Source organism: Cervus canadensis, chromosome 9 (assembly GCF_019320065.1).
Source record: "Cervus canadensis isolate Bull #8, Minnesota chromosome 9, ASM1932006v1, whole genome shotgun sequence".
Classification (NCBI taxonomy): domain Eukaryota; kingdom Metazoa; phylum Chordata; class Mammalia; order Artiodactyla; family Cervidae; genus Cervus; species Cervus canadensis.
In genome coordinates this window covers 68,618,905-68,644,620 of record NC_057394.1, presented here as the reverse complement: position 1 = coordinate 68,644,620, position 25,716 = coordinate 68,618,905, and the positions used below count along the sequence as shown (strand labels likewise).

At 42.3% G+C, this 25,716-nt stretch overlaps 1 protein-coding gene across 5 annotated transcripts in view; it reads right to left on the bottom strand.

The window, feature by feature from the left end:
- Positions 1-695: 695 nt before the first annotated feature.
- The window catches only part of RNASEH2B (ribonuclease H2 subunit B), a 70,829-nt gene continuing 45,808 nt past the window's right edge, over positions 696-25,716 (bottom strand). For 4 of the 5 annotated variants that reach the window (XM_043477748.1, XM_043477749.1, XM_043477751.1 and 1 more), the window contains 3 exons: positions 24,203-24,245; positions 16,426-16,506; positions 13,577-14,009 (listed from right to left, as the gene is read on the bottom strand). In XM_043477748.1, the coding sequence (XP_043333683.1) occupies positions 13,902-14,009; positions 16,426-16,506; positions 24,203-24,245 (232 nt within the window). In that variant the 3' untranslated portion in view covers positions 13,577-13,901. Of the gene's footprint in view, positions 1,442-13,576; positions 14,010-16,425; positions 16,507-24,202; positions 24,246-25,716 lie in introns of those variants that run through there. The other variant, XM_043477750.1, reaches the window with a different exon arrangement.

Genomic DNA, 25,716 nt, shown 5'->3' with positions numbered 1-25,716 from the left:
TCCACAACGGACTTCTAGAACTGGGTTTTTAGAGACGAGTGTGTGTTGGGTGCTTAGTCGCTCGGTCATGTCCAAGCCTTGCGACCCCATAGGCTGTAGCCTGCCAGGCTCCTCTGTCCACGGGATTCCCCAGGCAAAAATATTGGAGTGGGTTGCCATTTCCTTCTCCAGGGGATCTTCCTGACCCAGGAATCGGACCTCGGTCTCCTACATTGCAGGCAGACGCCTTACCGACTGAGCTAGGAGGGAAGCCCTTAGAGGTGAGGATTCCCTACAAATACAACACAGCATCAGCTCCAGAAGCCTGGGAGTGTTGAAGGTCCCTGTGTGAAAGAAGTATATAAAAAATTACAGCGTACTTTCCAGAGCCTACTTACCTGATGGAGGAAGACAATCAGAAGCAAAATTATTTCTTGAAGAAGAGGTTTGAAGAAGAGGTCTGAGGCACGAAGATCACCCACGTGGCTTCCACCTCTTGCAGAGCAAGCTCACCAGGTTCATGAACTCCCTGACCTGTTTGCACAAAACCTCCCACCGCCCCCTAACCATACTCACTATGCACAGAATTCTCTGCCAAATTACTTTTTGGCATCTACTTTAACTTTCCCCCATATCTTATGCCCTCATTGTAAATAATAATAATAATGCACATATTGGACAAGTCTTTTAAAAATGAAGCAAAGTTTACAACCCCAGCAGATCATAAAATGCACATGTTCAGGTATTGTTATGAACTAGAAGCTGCCAAAATTGATAAGGAGTAAAGAAAGGTCAGGCTTTTTTTTTCAAACCACACTGAGGGGCTTGTAGGATCCTAGTTTCCTGACCAGTGATTGAGCCCAGGGAATAGTAATGAAAACTCCACGTTCTAACCCCTGGACTGCCAGGAAAATCCCTTTTTTTTCTTTTCGTAAATAAGTCTAGAAACTTGGTTTGTTAAAGCTTCTGGTGTGGAACCTAGTACTTATAGTCACCACATGCCGACCTAAAAGTGCTCTCTTAACCCCAGGAAAGCAGAGCAGGTCAATGGGGTCGGGCATAAAAAATGACCCGAAACTCACAATGAGCCGTCTCCTCCAGATGTATTGCAATCTGAAGCACTAGGCTGTAAAAATCCACAGCTTTATGGAGGGTAGATCAGCAGAGCGCTGATGTGGCCTGAATTTCTCAGGGCAGGTTCACAATCAGGGGGCTTTCTAGTTCCATGACAGTTGCCTCCACGGGGAGTTGCCACTGCTCGAAGGGACTGTGGTATTGCTCACAGAAATAAAGCATTCCTGGTTAGTCCTTGAAAACGCTTCTTTTGGCATTTGCTGATTTTCTAGAAAGTGTGGAAGAAGTTGTATGTAGCCCTTTGGGAGTGTCTTAAATCACAGGAGAAGCAGAAGAGCCTTGCGTGGATCTGCTGTCACTTGTCCCTTTTCTGTCTTCGTGCTGCCACCTAGGGAGAAAAGGAAAGCAGACGTTGCATCCTGGTGAGGAGACGCAGCCACCTGCAACCCCGAGGCCCGTCCGCACCTTCACAACAGGAAAGTAAGGCTGGCGGGTTTAGTCCTGAGACCAGCAGCTGTGCGCTTAGGCTTCCCAGAGAAGCCCTCAGGGCTTCCTGGTGGCTCAATGGTAAAGAATCTGCCTGCCAATGAAGGAGAGGTGGGCTCGTCCTCTGATCTGGGAAGATCCCACATGCTGCGGGGCAACTAAGCCCGTGCGCCCCAACTACTGGGCCTGTGCTCTAGAGCCCGGGAGCCCCAGCTACCGAGCCTGTGTGCCTCGCAAAGACACCACCGCAGTGAGAAGCCAGCGCACCGGAATGAAGAGTAGCCGCCACTCGCTGCAACGAGAGAAAGCCTCGCAGCAACTAAGACCCAGCACAGCCAAAAACAAGTGAAACATGAGGGAGTGATAGCTGCTCAGTCGTGTCCGACCCTTCGCGGCCTCATGGACTGGAGCCCACCAGGCTCCTCTGTCCATGGGATTCTCCAGGCAAGAATACAGGAGTGTTGCCATTCCTCCTCATATACATACATACATACACACACACACACACACATATGTATATATATATATGCATATAAATGGGCTGCCCTGGTGGCTCAGACAGTAAATAAAGAGAGAGAAGACTTCAGACAAAGGAAGGGGGTTCCATCTAGCAACCTCATTCTAGAGTCAATGTTAGACTGCAGGAGGTGGGTTAGACCCAGTTTCCTTCTAGTGTTCAAAGGGAATGAAATACAAAATAACATTCAGGTTGCCCATAGTCAGGGAATGGTCACCCTCATTTTAGGGGAAAAAAATGCAAGAAACACATGCAAAAAGGTTCTAAGGCGGATAATTCTTAAATATTTTTTCTCTTTTCCTCATGAAGATCCAATGTATAAAAGAATGAATACAGACTTGCTGGTAGAAGTAGTAGTCCTTAATATCCCCCTGAAGAATGCCACGAAACAAGCGTGACTATTGAAAGTTGGTTTCTGAGGACTAAAAGTCAAACATAATTATTGTGGAGCTATGTTATCAAAAAAGATGTTGATGGAAGCCAGGTTTCTATGCCATAATGCGGATAAGATGGGGCAGAGGTGAGACCTTTCCTGACCACCGGCCTCACCAGGACTCTGGCCACCTCCCCGTCCGGCTTCTTCCACAGCCCCCGGCACCATCTGACGGCCCCTCCCTCCACCTCCCGAGAGCAGAAACTTCTTGAAGGCAGGTGTTTTTGTCTCCCACGTGGACAGCTGCATTCCTAGTGCCCAGACAACACTGGCACAAAGCGGGTGCTCTTAAAAGAAGACATGAATCTAAGCCCTATTCCTTGGCTCCTTTTTTCTTTTGAAAGAACCAAGAACTTGACTAACTTTAATTTTACACATTCTGATCAAAACACATGTGTAAGGCAACAGTTCTCTTCACATCGTGAAGAGGCTCCGATTATCTGTAAATTTGGTGCTTCCCTCCGCCCCCTCCTTGCCTCCAATAGCCTTGATTAGTGTGAGACCATCAAAAACATTTATTAACCAAAGTACAGTAACTGCTAAAAAGCTGACAGCTGAATTAAGAGACTTGACATGCAAATGCATGGGCTAAGTGGAAGCTTTACTTGCATTCTGGCTCAGCACTGCTGAGGATGAGTGACCTGCCGAATTCATTATGAACAGAAGCAGGATTAAATCTGATTTTCCTTCCTTAGGGTAAAATTCACAATTAAAACAGACTCCTGAGGGAATCTGTGCTCAGTCATGTCCGACTCTTTGTGACCCCAAAGATTACAGCCCACCAGGCTCCTCTGTCCATGGGATTCTCCAGGCAAGAATACTGGAGTGGGTTGCCATTTCCTACTTCAGGTACTGAAGGATAAACGGCCATAAAGCTGTATACACAATGTAAGAACCTTGGGGAGGCCAAAGAGAGAGAGGGCTGGGCTTGAGGGTAGAAGAACAGTGTCTGGCGTGGCCACTCAGTCTGGGTGACTTCATTTTGACCATCTATAAAACAGGGATGCACCACCTCTCTGGTCTGCCTTAGAAGGTTGTGGTAAAGATTAATTTAACTACTGATACAGGATTGCTGTAAAACATGTAAAACTATTAAACATAATTATTAAACTATTAAAACCTTATTAAACATAAGGTACTTTTCATCAGTCTAATGACACCAAGGAGTATATAAATCTGTGTATAAAAAGGTGTATGAATCTAATTGCTTCTTCCTTATTAAGACGATGTCAAAGCCTGTGGACGTCTTCCAAGGACACTAGAAAATAGCCTTTCACCTGCCTTCCTAGACTCAGAGCTGCTTGTTTTTCACCAAGAGGTTCAACTGTATAATGCGATATCTGGAGAGCTCCAAATTTTGGGTTAGTCCTGGAGAAAGGATTGTTTGGGGAAAAAGAAACAAAACACCAAAAAACAAAAAAACGTGATACAAGGCAGCCAGTTACGTTCAACCAGCTGCAAGAACCAAGAAAGTCAACCTTAACCTATGTGAAGAGGTTGTCTTTCAAATCTGGTGAAGGGGTGACTTCTCAGGATATAACAAAAGTCGAAGTTAGGGGAAAGGGAATTAATTTGGTGTGGAGAGTTTGGGAGCCAGAGGTCCTAAGTTTAGCTTCTGGCTCATTTATTAGCCACGCGACTTTGGGCAAATAAGATGACCTTACTTTCTCAACTGTAAAACAGGGGAAATAATACCAATTGTGCCACATGGTTTCTGGAAGGATTTTAAACACATAAATGCATGTGAAAAGCGCTTAAAAAGGGCAAAACACATTGTCGATCTTTATTATTACTTGCCAAGAATTTGCTTTATTTCTTTCCACTGCAAAGTAATGTAATCTATGGAAAATGAAGAAACAAATCTACACCAGGAACACAACAGCCAGACGAGCATGCTGGTGTATTTCCTTCCAGCAAAACAGGTGAGATAATCCAGCTCAGGAGCTCGGAGGAGGGCCTGATGCTCGGTGAGCCTGAGAGGGATGCTCATCTAAGAGCATCCTCCTCATAGTGTGGAGAAGAGGCTTCTGGAGCAGCCGGTGACCACAAGGTGGAACATCAAACCACCCAAGTGACCTAGTCTCATCTCACATGGAAGACACCACGGAGGGCCAGGCCTGCTAGTAGCTTGTCCACAGGTCAGAGTTAAGGCAGGATGAGGAATATAAATCCAGTTCTTTTAAATTAACTGGTCTTTTCAGACCAATTATTTTACTTTTTTAAAAGTAAACTTCTTAATTTGAAACATGGCTGGTCATTTTTCACTTCACTCACTTCCATCTGTTCACTGTTATTGTTCTAAGTTTGCATGCAGTATAGACACTGTGCATTTAGTAAGTAAATGGGTACATTTTAGTTTCTCATTTCCAAATTGCCTTGGTGTCTAGCTAAGGCCCCCAAAAAGAGAAAAAGGATCCTGGGAATGGACAGTGGCAGAGTAAAAACAGACCCGAACCGACGAAAGAGAGTCCCACTTGACATCCATGTTAAACCTGATGGAGGGGAATCTCCTTGTGAGTCAGAACCAGAGAAGCACAAACCTGAGAGCCAGAGCACAAGGAAAATTTAAATTGAAGATAAATCAGGCACAAAAAAGGAGAGAATGTTGCTAATCTGAGATGAGTTTCAGAAATGCATATGGTTGATGAAAATGATGGAGGCTCTTGTGTGTGTACACAAGCGGTTTTACAGTTGGCAGAAATTTTTTGAAGCCTTCTCCAAACTCGGCACATTCATAAAAAAGATAAATGAGGTAGGTAAGAGAAGTAAAGTGCCAAAGGACTTGAGGAAGGTATGGAACCTCAATGTTTGAGTAATAAAGTCTAAAAAGTCTCTAGTTTGAAATTCTTTACACTCAAAAGAAGTATACGATATATATGTGTATGTGCATGTGTCTTTTATATAAGTCTGGTGTGTGCATAAGTGTGTCTATTTGTGTATACTGGCATGCATACATAAGCCCACATTGATTTGTTCCTCATATTATTCCCCCAAAGAGCATCTGGCATGTGTAACACCTTTGGTATTTCATTTTTCAATTACTAGTCAACTCCTAGTCAACACTGCAAGTAAGAATCTTCATCCTGACATCAAAGGTAAATTCAAATATGGAAGACAAAATTGATGATTTCACAAATTCCCATTTAATCTATAGCTAAGTCATGATGTGAGCGTTTATTTAAAGCTCCTGGAATCTAATGCACAGCATAGTGACTACAGTTAATAACACTGTATTATATACTTGAAATCTACTGAGAAAACAGACCTTTAGGGTTCTTATCACACAGGTAACTGTATGATGCAATAAATGTGATGTAATAAATACGTTACTTAGCTTGGTTGTGGTTATCATTTCACAATGTACATGTGTATTAGAGTATCACATTGTACACTTTAAATATATAACATAAATTTGTCAATTATACCTCAATAAAGCTGAAAAAAATAAAAACTTCTGAGACAGGAGTATACAGACCACATAAATTTTCAAACTTCAATAACTTGGGTTATGGGCTTTATATGAATAATCTCTAAATGTCATGTAAAGGCAAATTTATTAACACTAGCACAGATATAAACAATGTATTCTAATTGTGGCTGTTCTGACACAGATAAAATTATTACAGTAAGAGCAGTTTAATCAACTGACAGAAGAAAATTCACAGCCCTTTATCCAGAGATAAAGATTATACCTATTTATTTCTATTACACCCTGGAGAAGGGATTGGCTACCCACTCCAGTATTCTTGTCTGAAGAATTCCACGGACAGGGGAGCCTGGAGGGCTACAGTCCTTGGGGTCACAAAGAGGCAGACACAACTGAGCAAGCATGCACATTTCTATTAAGCCTACACAAGGAGTTTATGAATATGTCCTTAAGACTTCAAATTTAAGCATGCCACTGAAAATGAATCAGAATCAAACTTAAATTTCAAAGTTCAGCCATAACATGTCAAGGAACCCAATGTTGTACTGTAGATCATTTTCGGAGGTGTTCAGTTCACACTGATTAATTGATCAACCGGCTACCTCACGCCTTTATAGAAGGCCTGCTCTCTGCTGTCCCACATGAGGAGCTTTGGTCATTAACTGCGAGCTAGTCAGGCAAGGCTCTGGGGAGGGTGAGGAGGAAGATGGGATGGAGAGTGACAAGTAGGAGGGTTGGCAGCAAGGGAGGAAGGTCAGGAACTGGGTCTCTGAAGAAATGATGTTTGAGATAAGAAGTAATGACATGATGGAAGCAATCATGTGAAGATCTGGAGGAAGGGTATACGAGATAAACTGGTCACACAAAGGCACTGATGTGGGAACAGTGTGACACGTTCAAGGACCGAAAAGAAGGTCACATAATAGCTTAGACATTTTAAAAGACCAAGACAGACCAAGATCATGACTTTGACCCTTTGGGGAAAGAAGTTAAATGTCAATTAGTGAGGACACTGGTTAGATTACTCAACCTGTCCACCTATCATGTGTTGGGCTGGCCCAAAAGTTTGGATTTTTCCATAAAATGTTATGGAAAAACCCAAATGTGAATAGTGCAGAGGTCCTGCTCTTAAGGAGCTTACTTACAGCAGGGCTGATAATCCAGGAGTTTAAGTAGCCTTTCCCTCAACCTTTGCCCTTTGGCTCCTATGGCACCCTGCCTTACAACTACAGCTGCTGTGGGGATTAAATGTTATTATTTCTAAAGTGTTGCTGTGGGGATTAAATGTTATTATTTGTAAAGTGCTTAGAACAGTATCAAACACATAAAAGCTACACAGTATTTGTTGTTATTAGTATCATTAATTACTAGTATTATCAAATGATCACATGAGAAATAGGATATCAGGACAATTTCAAGGTATCTCAAAAAATTAAGAGGCATGTCAGAAAACAACAGACTAGTACTATCAAAGTGTTGAGGTCATTGAAAGACAAAGAAAGACTGAGAGACACATTACCAAAAAAAGAGGGGATATGCTCACTAAATGCAATGTGGAAAGATGGGTTGGATTCTGGAATAGAAAAACATTAGTGTAAAAATAGGTGAAACTCAAATAAGGTAGGAGATTAGTTAATAATACTGTATTACTAATAGAGTTTTGCCAAGATAACACACTCACCATAGCAAACACCCTCTTCCAACAACGTCGAAAAGACTCTACACATGGACATCACCAGATGGCCAACACCGAAATCAGACTGATTATATTCTTTGCAGCCAAAGATGGAGAAACTCTATACAGTCTGCAAAAACAAGACCGGGAACTGACTGTGGCTCAGATCATGAACTCCTTATTGCCAAATTCAGACTTAAATTGAAGAAAGTAGGGAAAACCACTAGACCATTCAGGTATGACCTAAATCAAATCCCTTATGACTATATAGTGGAAGTGAGAAATAGATTTAAGGGACTAGATCTGATAGACAGAGTGCCTGATGAACTATGGATGGAGGTTCATGACATTGTACAGGAGGCAGGGATCAAGACCATCCCCAAGAAAAAGAAATGCAAAAAAGCAAAATGGCTGTCTGAGGAGGCCTTACAAATAGCTGTGAAAAGAGAAGCAAAAAGCAAAGGAGAAAAGGAAAGATATACCCATTTGAATGCAGAGTTCCAAAGAACAGTAAGGAGAGATAAGAAAGCCTTCCTCAGTGATCAGTGCAAAGAAATAGAGGAAAACAATACTATGGGAAAGACTACAGATCTCTTCAAGAAAATTAGAGATACCAAGAGAACATTTCATGCAAAGATGGGCTCAATAAAGGATAGAAGTGGTATGGACCTAAGAGAAGTAGAAGATATTAAGAAGGAGGTGGCAAGAATACACAGAAGAACTGTACAAAAAAGATCTTCACAACCCAAATAATCAGGATGGTGTGATCACTCACCTAGACCCAGACATCCTGGAATGTGAAGTCAAGTGGGCCTTAGGAAGCATCACTACGAACAAAGCTAGTGGAGGTGACAGAATTCCAGTTGAGCTATTTCAAATCCTAAAAGATGATGTTGTGAAAGTCCTGCACTCAATATGCCAGCAAATGTGGAAAACTCAGCAGTGGCCACAGGACTGGAAAAGGTCAGTTTTCATTCCAATCCCAAAGAAAGGCAATCCCAAAGAATGATCAAACTACCGCACAATTGCATTCATCTCACACGCTAGTAAAGAACGCTCAAAATTCTCCAAGCCAGGCTTCACCAATATGTGAACTGTGAACTTCCAGATGTTCAAGCTGGATTTAGAAAAGGCAGAGGAACCAGAGATCAAATTGCCAACATCTGATGCATCACTGAAAAAGCAAGAGAGTTCCAGAAAAACATCTATTTCTGCTTCATTGACTACACCAAAGTCTTTGACTGTGTGGATCACAATAAACTGTGGAAAATTCTTCAAGAGATGAGAATATCAGACCACCTGACTTACCTCTTGAGAAATCTGTATGCAGCTCAGGAAGCAACAGTTAGAACAGGACATGGAACAACAGACTGGTTCCAAATAGGAAAAGGAGTATATCAAGGCTGCATATTGTCACCCTGCTTATTTAACTTATATGCAGAATAGATCGTGTGAAATGCTGGGCTGGATGAAGCACAAGCTGGAATCAAGACTGCCGGGAAGGATATCAATAACCTCAGATATGCAGATGACACCACCCTTATGGCAGAAAGTGAAGAGGAACTAAGGAGCCTCTTGATGAAAGTGAAAGAGGAGAGTGAAAATGCTGGTTTAAAGCTCAACATTCAGAAAACTAAGATCGTGGCATCTGGTCCCATCACTTCATGGCAAATAGATGGAGAAACAGTGGAAATAGTGAGAGACTTTATTTTTTTGGGCTCCAAAATCACTGCAGATGGTGATTGCAGTCATGAAATTAAAACAAAACTCCTTGGAAGGAAAGTTATGCCCAACCTAGACAGCATATTAAAAAGCAGAGACATTAGTTTGCAACAAGGGTCCTTCTAATCAAAGCTATGGTTTTTCCAGTGGTCATGTATGGATGTGAGAGTTGGACTATAAAGAAAGCTGAGTGTTGAAGAACTGATGCTTTTGAACTGTGGTGTTGAAGAAGACTCTTGAGAATCCCTTGGATTGCAAGGAGATCCAACCAGTCCATCCTAAAGGAGATCAGTCCTGAGTGTTCTTTGGAAGGACTGATGTTGAAGCTGAAACTCCAATACTTTGGCCACCTGATGTGAAGAGCTGACTCATTTGAAAGACCCTGATGCTGGGAAAGATTGAAGGCAGGAGGAGAAGGGGACGACAGAGGATGAGATGGTTGGATGGCATCACTGACTCAATGGACATGAGTTTGGATAAAGTCCGGGAGTTGGTGATGGACAGGGAGGCCTGGCGTGCTGCAGTCCATGGGGTCGCAAAGAGTTGGACACGACTCAGTGACCGAAATGAACTGAATTGAACTGTTTTATTGTAAGGATCCTGGTTTTTTAACTGTACTGGTTACATAGGATGTTATGGTTAGAGGAAGCTGGGTAAAGGGTATATGTAAACTCTACTTTTTTGCAACTTTTCTATAAGTCTAGAATTATTTCAAAATACAATGACAGAAGAGAAAAAATAAGCAGAGAAATGTCATCGACTTAAGCAGTTTTTGCCAATGTAGGAGATATAAGAGATAGGGGTTTCATCCCTGGGTTGCGAAGATCCCCTGGAGGAGGGCATGGCAACCCACTCCAGCATTCTTGCCTAGAGAATTCCATGGACAGAGGATCCTGGTGAGTTACAGTCCACAGGGTCACAAATAGTTGGACATGACTGAAGTGACTTAGCACACATGCATTGTAACTATAACAAACTATCTGCAGGAAAACACAATGAGGAGAGAAATGGGAAGATACAAAAAAAAAAAAAAAAAAAAAAAAAAAAGGAACATCTAGAGAAGAAATTCCAATATATGAAATAAAAATTCACTAACTGAGGTTAATAGAAGATGAAACTCTAAAGACAAGGTAAAATTGAACATGAAGAAGAACAGAAATCAATGAAAGGATCTATGGGACATCAAGTGGCTTAGCATACCTGTGACTGGAGTCCCAAAAACCAAGGGGGTGAAGAGAAAAAGGGGGACAGGTGAAGAACAGAATAGTATTTAAAGAAATACTGGCCAGAAATGTTCCCAATGTGATGAGAATAATTAAAAAAAACAGAGACACAAATAACCAAAGCAGGTACGAAAGGACTATCACTACAGGTTCACAGACATAAAAATATAAAAAGCAACTTCTGCCAATGAATCTGACACTAGATGAAATAGATACCTTGCTTTAAAAACTAAAACTGGCACATGAAAAACGAGAAAATCAGAACAGTTCTACGTCTAGTATAGAAACTGAACTAGTAGTTAAAAAATTTCTCAGAAAATATAAAAATCACAGGCCAAATGGCTTTACTGGTGAATTACGTCCAACATAAAAACAATACTAATCTCACAACGTTTTCAGAAAACAGGTGATGAGGTAATATTCCCCAACTCATTTAATAAAGCCAGTGTTACTCTGATAACAAAACTAGACAAAATCATTACAAATAAGGAAAACTAGATCAATATCCCTCATGAACAGAGATACAAAAACCCTTAACAAAATATTAGGCAGTAAAACACAATACTAAATATGAAAAGACCAAGTAGAGTTTATCCCAGGAATGTGAAGTTCAACATTCAAAAATCAATCATTATATTTCACATATTGAAAGATGTTGTTCAGTTGTTTAGTCGTGTCTGACTCTTTGTGACCCCATGGACTGCAGCACACCAGACTTCCCTGTCCTTCACTATCTCCTGGATTTTGCTCAAATACATGTCCACTGAGTTGGTGATGCCATCCAACCATCTCATCCTTTGGCTCCCTTCTCCTGCCTTCAATCTTTCCCAGTATCAGGGTCTTTTCCAATGAGTTGGCTCTTCCCATCAGGTGGCCAAAGTATTGGAGCTTCAGCTTTTAGCATCAGTCCACCCAATGAATATCCAGGGTTGATTTCCTTTAGGATTGACTGGTTTGATCTCCTTGCTGTCCAAGGGACTCTCAAGAGTTTTCTCCAGCACAATTTGAAAGCATCAATTCTATAGCACACAGTCTTCATGATCCAACTCTCGCATCTATAAATGACCACTGGGAAAACTATAGCTTTGACTAAGTGGACCTTTGTTGGCAAAGTGATGTCTCTGCTTTTTAATAGGCTGTCTAGGTTTGTCATAGCTTTTCTTCCAAGGAGCAAGTGTCTTTTAATTTCTTGGCTGCAGTCACTACACACAGTGATTTTGGAGCACAAGAAAATAAAGTCTGTCACTGTTTCTACTTTCCCCCCTTCTGTTTGCCATGAAGTAATGGGATCTTAGTTTTTTGAATGTTGAGTTTTAAGCCAGCTTTTTCACTCTCCTCTTTTACCCTCATCAAGAGGCTCTTTAGTTCCTCTTCACCATGGGCAGGCTCCTCTGTTCTTGGGATTTCCCAGGCAAGAATACTGGAATGGATTGCCATTTCTTCCTCCAGGAGGTCTTCCTTGACCCAGGTATGGAACCCACGTTCTCCTGTGTCTCCTGCATCGGCACACGGGTTCTTTTCCACCTGGGTAGCCCTATTGAAAGATATTCCTTTACTAAAGGAACACTGTGTGATCATCAATAGATGATGAAAAATTATCTGACAAAATTCAATATCCGTTCATGATTCTGTTCTCAGTGAACAGAAGAGAGCTTCTTTAGCATGATAAAGGAAATCTACAAAAAAATCACACACATAGATCAATAGTAGCAATGAGCACACCTCTTGCCTAGATCTTGGTTTCTAAATACCATTCTTTTCTAAAAGGAACCCTGACTCCTTAGGAAAAAGGCTGATTCCAGGGCTTGGATAGGGAAAATACATCAAGAGCCTGGGATACCCTCTTGCAAAAGAAATAATGGAAGTATTTAAAAATGAGGGAAACGCAGCAAAAAGATACAGTGGCCAGCTTGAAGGGACTCTCGCTGACCCTTCTGGGACAATATGAGGAAAAGAATATTGTAATTTAACTCACTGGATAAAATAACCTGCAAGTCCATATTGATATAAAGTCATAAATGAATAAATAAATGGAGTGCCAACTAAATGTAAAAGGAATAAATATGGAATACAGAAGTAATGATGGAGTTGGAAAAACTGTTAGTAGGTTTATTTTAAAACATGTAGGTGAGTGCTGGATGAGGAATAGAGTACTTCTAAGTCCCAGAGTATTTGCCCACAAATTACTTATTAACTGCAAAGAGAAAAATAACATTACGGTGAATGAACCTGGTAGACATCACCTTAATTAAGTGATTAAAGTTAACATCTCTAGTATTGGGTCATGTGACTCTTGACTTGACACAGTGCATTAAGAAACACACAGCATTACTTCTGTGGGTGCTCAAAAGGTAATCTAATCAAGGATATTCAAGGTAAACTGTAAGGAGGGCCTCGAATAAAACATAACTCTCAACTTGTAGGTTGTAGGGGTTTTTCTTCAATTAACATTACTAATCAGGAAAATATAAGTTAAAGTCACACTAATATGCCTTTTTTCCCCACTAACTTCAAGGATACTGTTCAAAGATACATACCATCATTTGTCAGAGTGCAAGATCCTGTAACCTTTCTGTGAAATATATTCCCACAAGTATATACTTGAAAAACCTAGTTATGAATCAGTAAGCCCACATCTAAAAAAAATACGGCCATGATTATTAAATAATGAAACACTCAAATAATTAAAAATTAATGTCATTAAAAAGTATATTTACGAAGAATAGTAGCCTAGGAAAATGCTCATCAAATGACAATCAAGAAAAAAGGTTATAAAATTACTACTATAATTCATTTAAAAATTATTATAGAAGAAAATGCATCATATTATCTTCAGGTAATAGTCAGGAGATTATAATTTCTATTGTATACTTTTATCTGTTTTCTACAAAGAACATATATTCATAAAACAGAAAAATACTTTTAAAAATTAGTAGTTAATCTGATAGTTGTGTAATCTGATTTCTGTCTGTATACTGAAAACCATATTGCCAAAGCTATCATGTGCAAAGTGGCATAAAATAACAAGCACACACTCAAACATTGTCACATGTCAGTTTATTGAGGAATTTGTGATGCTAAAGGTTAATTCTACTCGCTTGATTACTTTTCATGATGTCAAATAAAACTCCAAAGGCTATAAGCCATAATGTTTCACAATTACTTTCCCATATTTTGTTCAGGAAACACAAAATTCAAATACAAAGAAATGTTTGAGTCAATCTGAAAATTGCCCTCATCCTACCTTTTTTCAAAAGGTGGTAATTAAGGGTTTAGAAGCATAGTAGCAAGGAGGAAGGATGAAAGTGGGACATGAAGAAGGCAGGTATTTTTGCTCAATTTCACTTTCAAGGTTCAAATCTTTCCTATTTTTTTTTAACATGTTTTGCACCAAAAAAGGAATCAATACTTTTCATTCCACTCTTGTCAACTTTAGCCAAAGCCTTCTGAGCTGCGGTCATTTTGCTATTTTTCTGTTAATGAAAATAAGAGAGAAAAATCATTACAAATGTAACACTTATAAATCGCACATGCAAATCAGACAAGACCATGCATGTCTCAAGGTTCATTCAGGGAGGTAAGCATGCTGCTAAAAACATGCCTCATGAGTGATTCTTTATAAAAGTTCTGATTTCTGCTCAGAATTCATACCTGAGACAAAGTATGTCAACAGGCAGGAGATAAAACTGCTGCCTTCTGAGAAGTGGAATGTTACAACTGATGGTTTACTTGTGGGGAGAAAATTCTGGAGGGTGTATTAAGTGCAGTAACATAAACAATGGAACTGACACAGGTAGCAAACTGTCAGAGGGAGGAATCAGAGCCTTGTATTACGTGATGAATAATTCACAGCCTGCTACCATCTGACTCTATTTGGAGGCTCTCTGGGATACCGAGGGCAGGGCGGTCACATTCATAGGATAACCTGTGCCGCACGGCGCCCAGGACCGGCAGGATGGCTGTCCCCTTTCCTCCAACCACGAAAAACACCTTCCAAAAAGCTGACTCCAAATAACTCTGTCTTTTAAAACTCTACCTCTTCCTGGTCACTGTTTTTGTTTGGTTTTGTTTTGCCATGCATGTCCTATAACAAAGCAATGGCAGAAGGGAAACAGCAGCTGATTGTACTTCAGTGTTCAGCAGAAGCATAAGTGATGGGATTCAGCAAAGAAGAAATCGTCTGTCTCCCGGCGAGCTGTGAGACAAAGTCACTGCCAAAGTATCTTTTAAGGGCACAGTCAGTATACGATCCCTGGAAACATGCTTCTTACATTCTGTCACTTATAATTTACTAGACTTATGTTTTGGCTGGATGGGGAAGAGGGACAGTCTCTCTGAGACAAGTGATCCTCTGTCCCCTGCACTTAACTCACATCCTGGTTCAACCTCGCAGCTCACTGGTGCTGTGCCCAAGGCGACATGCTGGGAAGCAGCACTTAGAAGGGTGGGGTGGAAATATTCCTCACGGAGAAACTCAAGAACATCCCTGCTCACAGAAGGCCCTGACATAACCAGCTATTGAGCCAGATCTCAAGTTGGATTATTCCCTGATATGCCACGCCTAGATGAATTACGTGTAAAGAATACAATTTCTAGAAACCATGAAACCTAAGGGAGAGTAAGTGTTGCTAAAATCTAAGTGGAATTAATTTATCTTGGGGCAGGCAAGGCCTAAGCCTACAAATAATGAGAAAATCATAAAAAAAAAAATTCCATATTTAATCTTCAGAAAAGCTTAAAAAACAGTTCAAAAGTTGAATGAAAAGGCTAACACAATAGGAAAATGATTTGTACTTTATGTGTCATGAAAAGTGTTAATAGCCTTAATTTAGATTGAGCGCTTACAAAGCAACAAGAAAAACATCACTATCCTAATGTAAAATCAGGCAAGAGACATAAACTGACAACCAGTAAAACTGCAGATAGGTAATAAGCATTTGGAAAAACAACCTTTCTACCCAAAGAAATGTAACCTGATTAGACAGGCAAAATTCTCAAGAATAAAACCAATACTCAATGCTGTCAAGACTGTGAGATGAACACTCAGCAGCAGTAATGGCTGGGGGGATAAATTTCTGCTACCTTTTTGGAAAGCTTCTTAGCTATGTATGTGTCTCAGTAATGATGGAAAGAGCTCATGTTTCCTAAGCCTTTGCTCTTAGTTTTAAATTGTGTCTAATGAAATAGAGATGCAGACTGTAAGTAAGAGTGTTTTATCACTCCATTAAGACAAAAGAAGCAGAATAACATGTGTCCAAAAATAGGGGAATTAAATAGATTATATTCTACATGGTGAGACAAAATAACAGTGACTGAATACCATGAGACCATTTATAGTTTTTCAAAGAAAGCTTAATGACATCAATATTTTTACAATACAGAGCTAAATGAAAAGGGCACAACTCCAATACATATGTATGCCAATTCTGAAAGCTACATATGTATTTATAATGATGTGAAGGATAAAGCTTAGTAAGGGATGTTATGAAAATATTTGCTGAGGTGACTGCTGAATTATGGGGTTGTTAATAATTGTTATCATCATAATTTCTGGGATGCTACTAGGCAGTTGAGTTGACAAAACATTATCTTTGAAGCCCCTTCCTCTGCCCCACCCTACCACTCTGGATATACTATACTATGAAGCTTAGGCACACTCTTGCTAATAACTCTGCCTTTCTTTATCTGTAAAAAGGTCTTCCTTGCTTGATACTTTCATTGTCACTCACAATTTTGAAATAGTTCTAAAGTCACTGAAACTCAAGTTAATAATTCTTAATGGGTAAAACGATAAAATCACAGTCAAGCATGCAATCGTTCCTGGAAGTCCCCACGCAGCAGCATCAGCCATGGGATTCAGGAGTATGCCACTAACACCCGGACACGTACCTTCACAGTCTTGAAATCTTTGGAGTTAAACTTAGTATAATCTTCTTTTGCCTTTACGGGCTCATCTGATAACTTTGCTTTCTGTAATGTTAGAGCAGTGAACTGTCAAATGTCACCTTGACACATCAATCCATTAAAAAAAAAAACAAAACACCAAACATGAACCGTTTGGACCCCTGTGGCAGCTGAATGGAGCTGCAGACTCTGCAGAGGGCTTATTCTTTACAAGTCCCTTCACTTTTTGCCACTTCTCTAGGAACGTTCTAAGCCAGACGTCCCTTCTGAGAAGCAGCTTTGGTGGTGAGAGGGTGTGAGCAGGCAAGCCCATGACCCAGTCCTGAGGTTGTCTAGCAGTATGATCACATACTACATGTAACAGGGACAGGGGGCATCTAGATGAACGCTGACTTCCAGGACAGTGTAAGGGGGTGCATGCAGACACATAAATCAAAGAAGAGAATTTCCTTTATGGTGGCCAGGGGTCCAGCCAGAACCCCCTTTATTCACCTGGAGGACCAGTGTGATGTCCATCTAGGAGTATGGGAACAGTGTTCTTATTATTACCATCTTCGTGTCCTTTCAGTTTATCTCATTTTATCCACACAAGAACAACCTTGCAAAGCAAGCAGGCAGTGGAGGGAAGCACAGAGGTTACGTGAACAGGCTTAAGGTCGCCCAGCAGAGGACGAGGGGAGATCTCACCTTTTGTACAGGTGCTCTTTGCATGGGACCCAACGCAACTAAGTCAGCTGTTACCTCCTGCTTTCACCTTTCACATGAGCAGTTTGCAATCAACAAATGTGAGAATCAGGTCAAGAGCTAGACTGTAGCCTTTACGTTCATGGTATAATAGGAATCGTGACATGCTTATTTCATAGGAGGCACATGGCAGGCAGGTGAGTCTTGATGTTTAATGTGGGGAACTGACTGCACTGGGATCACAACTTGGACTCTTTACAGATTTTCAAGCTCTCTGTGGAGACACTGACATGACCCAACACGGACCCACGCTAGGAAATGCAGGTTTGTTCCAAGCTTCACTCTTCTCACCAAGCTTTCACTAAACAAAGAACTGTAAAGTCGGAGCTAAAAGATGCCACAGCACATGTGTAACACAAGTGGATAAAATGACACATCTTGAAATTCACCACCAGCATACCATTGACTGTGCTGGGAAAACATATTAACTGTAACATCTACTTAATTTCTGTTATTTTAAAGACTGAATCACTGCAGATTTAGGGGAATGCTTCAGAAGAAATAGAAAAGTGGTTCAGAAAGACAGTAACAATGCATCTGACTAAATGGGTACAGCTCTGGAAAGAGAAGGGCAGACAGTAGACAATACAGGAATTAATGCTAAGATTGGTCTTATCATTCCTACAAGTAATTTGCAAAGAAAACTCAGCCACATCCCCACATCCACTGATTGTATTCAGCTCTGTGAGCTGACACTGGCAAAGTCAAAAGACGGAAGGGGGTGAGGTTCGGAAGCTGGCCTCAACATAGGCAAACTTAAGAGTTATAAAATAATGTGAAACATATTAAGGCAAAAGAGATGCAAAGATACCTAATGGCCACTGGAATGTTATTTTCTGCAAATGATCAACTATATTTCTGTAAGAATCGAGCAAGTCCTGGACACAGATGGGAAAGTTAATAGACGTTATCCTGCTCTTGTTTAAACTACGGTACATCATCCAATGCGGTTTGTGATGTACACGCTAGAGCCCCAGTCCTCTGGAGCCAGGAAACTGAGGATCTGTGCAGTGGTTTGGTCTCAGGCTTCCTTCAAGGGACTGCAAATAAGGGGGCCATCTATGTATTGTAATAATGCCCCCATCTCTAAATTAAATGCCTTCAGTTTCTTTGCTAGGGCACTGCCAAGTAGGTGTCAGCTATCCTGGAATCCCTGGGGAAGGACAGTTCAGGTATACTGTCAGGTCACATTGGTGTCTGGATTGGTCATTGGTGAATGGATTGGTCCATTCAAAGGGAGAGAGGTACTGGGAATCAGACTGAACAGGTATAGAGAAGGAGGTATCTTTAAAATCAAGGACTATAAACCAGGTCGTGTCCTCTGGGATCTGAGAAAAGATGGGAGTATAGATTGGGATGATTAGATGGAGAGGAATCACAACTCCACTGATGAGTTGAAGACCTTACACCATTCTATATGCCCCATTTCGTTTGAGGACAGGCAGGGCTGGAGTATTACAAGAAGACTGGCATAATACCAAATGCCCACATTTGATGAATTTTGAGATCAGGGTTTAAGGCCCTGTTGAGCCTCTGGTTTTATGGGGAACTGACACATAGATGGCAAGAAGATACTAGCTTCCTTAATGGTGATTTTTAGTGGAGTGGCAAATTTTGCCCATCCTGGGTCTTTGATCTGAGATCTGTGGATCTGTAAGTTTTCCAATTACTGGGGAAAATATGGGCTGGACTGTTTTGAGTCTTGTATAACACATAGTTCAGCCAAAAATAGGCCTTGTTTTCATTTTCAGGGAGAGCAAAAGTTGCCCCCAAGACTGACAGAAAGTCTCTTCCCAATAATGGGCTAGGGCACTCAGGCATGACAAAAGACTTGTGAGTTATGAGGGTCTTTCCCCAGGTACAAGTTAGAGGGGTGGTCAAACGTTTCTGTTTTGGCCTTCCTTCTACCCCAACAATAGAGCAGGTTTCGGGGACAAGATGCCCAGCATGAGAAGTGAGGACGGAGTAAGTGGCTTCTGTGTCCACTGGAAACTGGACAAGATTACCTGCCCCGCCAATGGTCCACCACGCCCCTCCCATGTGACGGCGGCTGTATTCTGAGGGGCCCTGGGAAGTCCTGGATCTCATCAGTCAACCACAGCCCTGACTGGCGTGGGGGAGTTCCGCGCTCCCTTCAGAGCTGAGCGAGCCGTTCTCATGGGCCATTCTCTTGTCCGATGGCCCATCTTCCTACAGGGTGAGCGTTGGGTAGAGGCCGGGACCTATTTCCTAGGAATTCCGTGCTCCAGTGTCTGGGTTCCCACTGCTAAAACAGGCTCCTTTATCTGGTGGGGGTCCTCTAGGAGCACCTCTGTGGTAATCAGGAGGAGAGTTAAGTCCCGCCATGACAGCTGCTGGAAGTCTGGCCTGCCAATGGGCCCTTCTTAAGTCATGCTGCTTCTTCCTTTCTTCCTCAGCTTGGACTCTATTGTTAAAGACACTGGAGGCCGCATCAACAAAAAGGTTGAGAGGGGTTTGGGACCCCAGGGCGAGCTTTTGAAGTTTCCAATGGATGTCGGGGACCAACTGGTAAATGAAGTAGGTTGCAAGCACAACACATCCCTCGAAAGTGTCGGGTCCACGTTCGTATACTTTCTGAGGCATCTACCGACCGGGCGGGGGCAGGGTTTGTTCTGACCTTGGGTGACCTCTTTAACCCTGTCACAGCTGACGGGTTTAACTGTGCACCATCTTGTCCCTTCAATGAGGCAAAGGGTCGTGCGAGTTCTTCTAAGGTCACCGGGTTGGCCTGGCTCACAGTCCCACTTGGGATCAATCAGTGGCCCTGCCGTCATGCCCTCAGGGTAGTAACTGGGTTGGATGATGTATAATTCATCAGCAAATGCTTGAGGCTGTGCCCAGATACGGGTCTTTTCCTCAGGGGCACAGCAGTGGGAAATGACAACATTCAGGGTCCTTTCAAGTAAGGTCCAAGTAAAGAGTTAGCCCCCAGAATCCAGTGAACTGGCCAGGGGGCCCCTGAGAAGCAGCCTAAGTGAGGGTGGTGCTGGCTGAGGTCAGACAAAGGCAAGGGGGCACGGACTCTGGTATTTCCCTGAGGTCTGCCTACTGCTTCAGGGGGTGGGGGGCAGGGGGGCGAGGGCACTCTGCTGCACTTCTGGCATAGAAGAGTAAAGAGGATTACACGGAGCCGGAGGGGCTGAAGATGGCGAAGGAGTATCAGGACTTGGGTCTTCTGTCTAAGACTTATTTTCCTCCAGAGACGCTACCAAGAGGGTTTTGTATAGTCTGAACCGGTCCCAACTGACAAGCTTCCCCAACACAGGACGTGCATGGCTCTGGATTCTCTCTTAGGGTCATAAAGGCCTGAATGTAAGGAAACTAATTTCCCTGCCTTTCGCAAAACCTAATCGTAGGATGGTATTATAGTTGAGGCTTCCATTTATCGGTCAGGCTTCCTTGTCCTCAAGTTTACACCGGGGCCCGGCTGTATTACAAAAGGAGACAAGCTTTTCCTGTTTTAAACTTGTCCCGTGACTGAGAATGCACCCCAGGGGTGAGTCCTTGGGGATGGAGAGGAGGCTTCCCGTGAACCTCCAGGGAGAGGGCTCCTGTGAAAGAGAGGAGCACTACCATGAGGGGCCTGGAGGGGTTCCCTCTGTCAGGACTGGCTACAGGCGCCCAGTCCTGCCAACTCTGGCCCATGTGGGGGTAGCGGCCACATGGCAACCCTGCCAGTCTCAGAGTCCCGGGACCTGTGTCCTGCCGTGTCCTCCCACCTCATAACCGCTCTCATAATGGTGGGCCTCTCTCTCCAAGCTTCACGGGCACCCCTCTCGGACAAACCACTTAAGGAGTTTCTCACCTCCTCTGAAGTGCGCCAGGCATGCGCTTCCTCCAGATATTGGTCCCTTTGTGGCTGAAACATAAGCCACTTCCCTCCTCAGAACAACCCCAACGCCTCTGCCTCTCCCTGGGAGTGGCTGTGACTTTTCCTTGTATGGGGCTTCCCTGGGGGCTCAGCTGGTAAAGAACCTGCCCATAATGCGGGAGACCTGGGTTTGATCCCTGGGTTGGGAAGATCCCCTGGAGAAGGGACAGGCTACCCACTCCAGTATTCTGGCCTGGAGAATTCCACAGTCCATGGGGTTGCAAAGAGTCAGACACGACTGAGCAACTTTCACTTCACTTTCACTTTCCTTGTATAGATATTGCCTTGCTCATGGCACACTCGGCCAACCAAGTAATCAGAGGAACCCAGGTGTAACCATCCATACAGGCCACATGCTGGAAGGCCCTGGAGCCGCTATTGGTTTTGGTGTGTCCCCATGGCAGGGGGCGGCCTTTGCCTCCACTGAGGCAATGCTCTGCAACCTGTCAGATGTTCTATCTACTCTGACCAGGATTACAGGGGATCCCTTTATTTCCTAGCAGACGTAGTGATGGAGAACAGAATGGATCTGGACTGTCTCCCAGCTGAACAGGGAGGGTCTGTGCAGTTATCAATAAATTGTGCTGCACCTGCCTCAACACCACTGGCCAGGTGGACGAAGGTACCCAAAGCACATATGAATAGGCCCCAAAGCTACACACCTTCAGGAAGGGTAACCCCAGTGCCACCCCCTTCTGGCCTGCAGTCAGAGGGGTGTTATCAAACATAACCTGGTTCCTGCCCCTGCTTGGACCTCTGATCGCAATCATACCTTTACTGACTTTTGGCCCTGTCCCTTTTAACCTGCTTATTAAGTTTGTTTCTTCAGGTTACAACAGTGTCACCTACAGATGATGATACACCAGGAATTTCAACCCATGGCAACCCACTCCAGTATTCTTGCCTAGAAAACCCCATGGATAGAGGAACCTGGGAGGCTACAGTCCATGGGGTCACAAAGAGTCGGACATGACTGAGCGACTTCACTTTCTTTTCTTTTCAGGACAATGGGGACCACCACCACCTGTGGGACAGGGCTGCAGCCTCCGTCTACTCCCCACTCTCTATATCCGCCACTGTCAAGGACCCCGAGACCTCATCTCTGACAGAGGGCAAGGTGATCTGGGCCCCACAGGCAGGCACAAGGCCCCCGCTCAGCTTGAGGCAGCTCCAGAAGACAGATCATGGACCCTCTGACCCTTAAAAGATTTGAAGGGTGCAGACTTGAGGAGAATGTCAGAGCAGGCCGTTAGCCAGACATGAGCAAAGGAGCAGGCATGGGTCAGGTGACGACATACATACATCTTACAATGACAGGGGTCCAAGGGCCAAACAGAGAAGTGGGAACCTCTGGGCTGACAGGAGATCATAAGTCTTGTGATGACAAGGGATCTAGCAGCAAACAAAGAAATGTGAGAACCTCTGGTCCGAACGTTACCTTTTGCTCACTATGCCCACATTACAACAGAACTAGCATTGCATCAGAGTGCTACCCACCATGCCCCTGTGCCACGACAGATCTGAGCAAGACCACATAAGGACATCCTCCTCATCTCTGGAAGGTGGAGCTGGGACGAAAACCAGGAAATCACCCCCTCAACCCCTCCCCACTGGATGAATATTCCACCTAATCCTTCACACCCCATATAACCAGCTTGCCAAAAGGACCTCATTGCTCCTCCTCTGAGCCTGCCCACGCGCCCTCCTGAGAGTGTACTGTCACTCAATAAACCCTCTGCTTCACTTCGCCTCCGAATCTCATCTGTGAATTCTTTGTGCAACAAAAAAAGAACCTACCCTCCAGCAACCACATCAAAGGTTAAATCCTTCAAGGGCAGGTTTAGATCTCTATGTTACTAAGGAAGACAGATATTTGAGAGAAAGAAATATGCCTCGCTTTTGGAAGGAGAAAATTAAGAAAGAAACAAATATGCCTGTTACCTTAGTTAGAGCAAGACAGCTATATTTATGTCCCCTGGTGCTGCTGTGGGTCTGTCCCAGATCTAAAGATAACTTTAGATCTTACACCAACTGCTTCCTCCAGTGAGGAAAAGATGAACCTCCTTGGACAATTTGCTAAAAAACGTCCCCAACTAACAATGATGCACTTTAAATTTTATGCCCTTTCCTAAAAGTCAAAGTATTGAATGTTTTTAGAACCATCACCACCTTCAAACAGTATACAAATGAAAAAAAAAAAAAATCCTGAGAATGTTGGCCACCTAGAAGGCAGGGAAGAAGGAAAGTTCTTTAGCATCCATGTTACATTCATTCACAAGGTACTCATTATCTTGCCGCTGGAGAATAATGGCCTCACGGACAAGCTGGTGCATGTTTATTTCCCTGTGTCTGAGCAGCACTCACTAGTCTGCAATCAGGCCGGACTTAGGGATGCTACTCTTTGCTCTCGGGCGTGGTGTGTGAATGGCTTCTCTACTCCCTGTATCTGAGAGTCCACAGCGCGGAGGAGCTGTGGGTGGAATCTGAGAGCAGCTGGCAGAGGAAAGGTTTTTCACTGATTCACAATGATTACATACAAACTGCGTTGATCATTTCGAGTATAGAATAAAGTGTGGTCATCCTTGCTCAAAGAATTCTGTGTTGCAAAAATCATGCTCTATGCACCTCTGTGCCCACGACAATTATATTTGGCAAAGTGAGTTTTAGTTATAGAGTTTTCCTAATGATTAATAAAGTTAATTATAGGATCTAGCTCAAACAAGAAGATTTAATTTTAATTATGATTCTCTAATATGTCAATGCAGATATTGAGCTAGAACCAACTCTTCCTTGATTTTCATAGCACCTTATTTATGATTCACCTAAAATCCACCAAAATAAAAATAATGATGGAGAGCAGTATAATCTTTATTCCACATAAGGTATATTAAGATGCTTTAACATATACTGAAGTGAAGTGAACTCGCTCAGTCGTGTCCGACTCTTTGCGACCCCATGACTGTAGCCTACCAGGCTCCTCCATCCATGGGATTTTCCAGGCAAGAGTACTGCATTGGGTTGCCATTTCCTTCTCCATTAACATATACTAGAGTCAACTAAATGTATACGGCAAGAGTATACTATTTTTCCAGGTGCTCCAAAGATATCTTAGACATAGTTTCTTACCTTTGATGGAGGGTTTCGCACTGAAGCTAGAGGTTCTGGAAGCCTGAGGAGTGAAAAATAAAAATCAGAGTCATGGTCTTTCATAGACAAGCAAACAGAATGACTCGGCCAACTTAAGACTTAGTAAGTCCTGAGTTGTAATTCCTATTTCATCTAATAATAACAGTAAGTCCTATTTCATCTAATAGTTTCACCTCCATATATCTTACTGTTCAATCACCTCAGTATAAAGAGTGAAATTTTTCTAAGTGAAAAAATGTTCATTTAGCTACTTAATTCTCTGTACTGGAATTCTGAGCTAAAAAACAAAATTAGAAGTCATTGATTGCAATGGAATTGCTTTCCTTTAGTCTCTATAAATATGTATTTTGGTATGTATTTTTTCACCATAAATGATGAATCGAGCATATATTTAAAAGTGAAAATCATTCTGTTGACAAAAAAGTCACAGGAACTTCACTTTTCTATTAAAGAAAAGTTTAACTGACACATCCTTCTCTCAAGTCTTTAACTGAAACTTTAAAATTTCAGCAGAAAAAAAAAATTTTTCAGCAGAAAAGAATCCAAAAAAATAATGGAATACAAAGATATAAAGTCTCTAACAAGATAAGCAGGTACAAAGAAACTCAGGAAAATAATAAACAGAAGGGTACCTTTAATTCAGAGCAAGCTCTCAACATACTATATTATGCTACAGAAACCAGTTTCTACTAATTGTTCTTTAAGTAGGACCAAAAATATAATTTGCTAAAAATGCAACTATAGCTATTAAAAAGTCATTTTATTTCCATGTATCAGAGGAGAAAATTATTCTAAGAATCAGGAAAAGCTATTAGATCATCACATATATGAAATTTTAATAGTAGTTGCTAAAATATAGAAAAGAAACACATCTTTTTCAGCCTAAGATAGAGTTTCAAGTGCTGGGCATAGTAAAAATACCTAGTGAACAGCTAATGATTATAATAATAATAAAAATGGTACACAACCTTTAAATGTAACTTCCAAAAATATTTTACTCTGTCATCTACTCTTTCCATCCCATGAACCAAATTAGTTAAGTCTGGCTGGGGATAAAATTTTAACACAATTTATCCTCTAACATTATAACAACTCATAATTCTAATCGTAACACTCTGGGGTTCTTGCAACCAGTATCCATTAAATTAATTTGTTCCAATCAAAAAACTGTCCATTAAAAATCACCTCCAAACCATAGAGTCTGTGACGCAACTCAAGAATAACCTCTTATCAGAAAAAGGGATATGACAAGCCATACTTGCTTGTGAGCCCAGTCATGTCCGACTCTTTGTGATCCCATGGACTGTAGCCCACCAGGCTCCTCTATCCATGGGACTTTCCAGGCAACAATACTGGAGTGGGCTGCTATTTCCTCCTCCAGGGGATCTTCCCAGGGATCGAACCCATGTCTCCTGTGGCTCCTGCATTGGCAGGCAGAGTCTTTACCACTTGAGTTGTCTGGAAAACCTTATATAAGCCATAATGAAACCCTA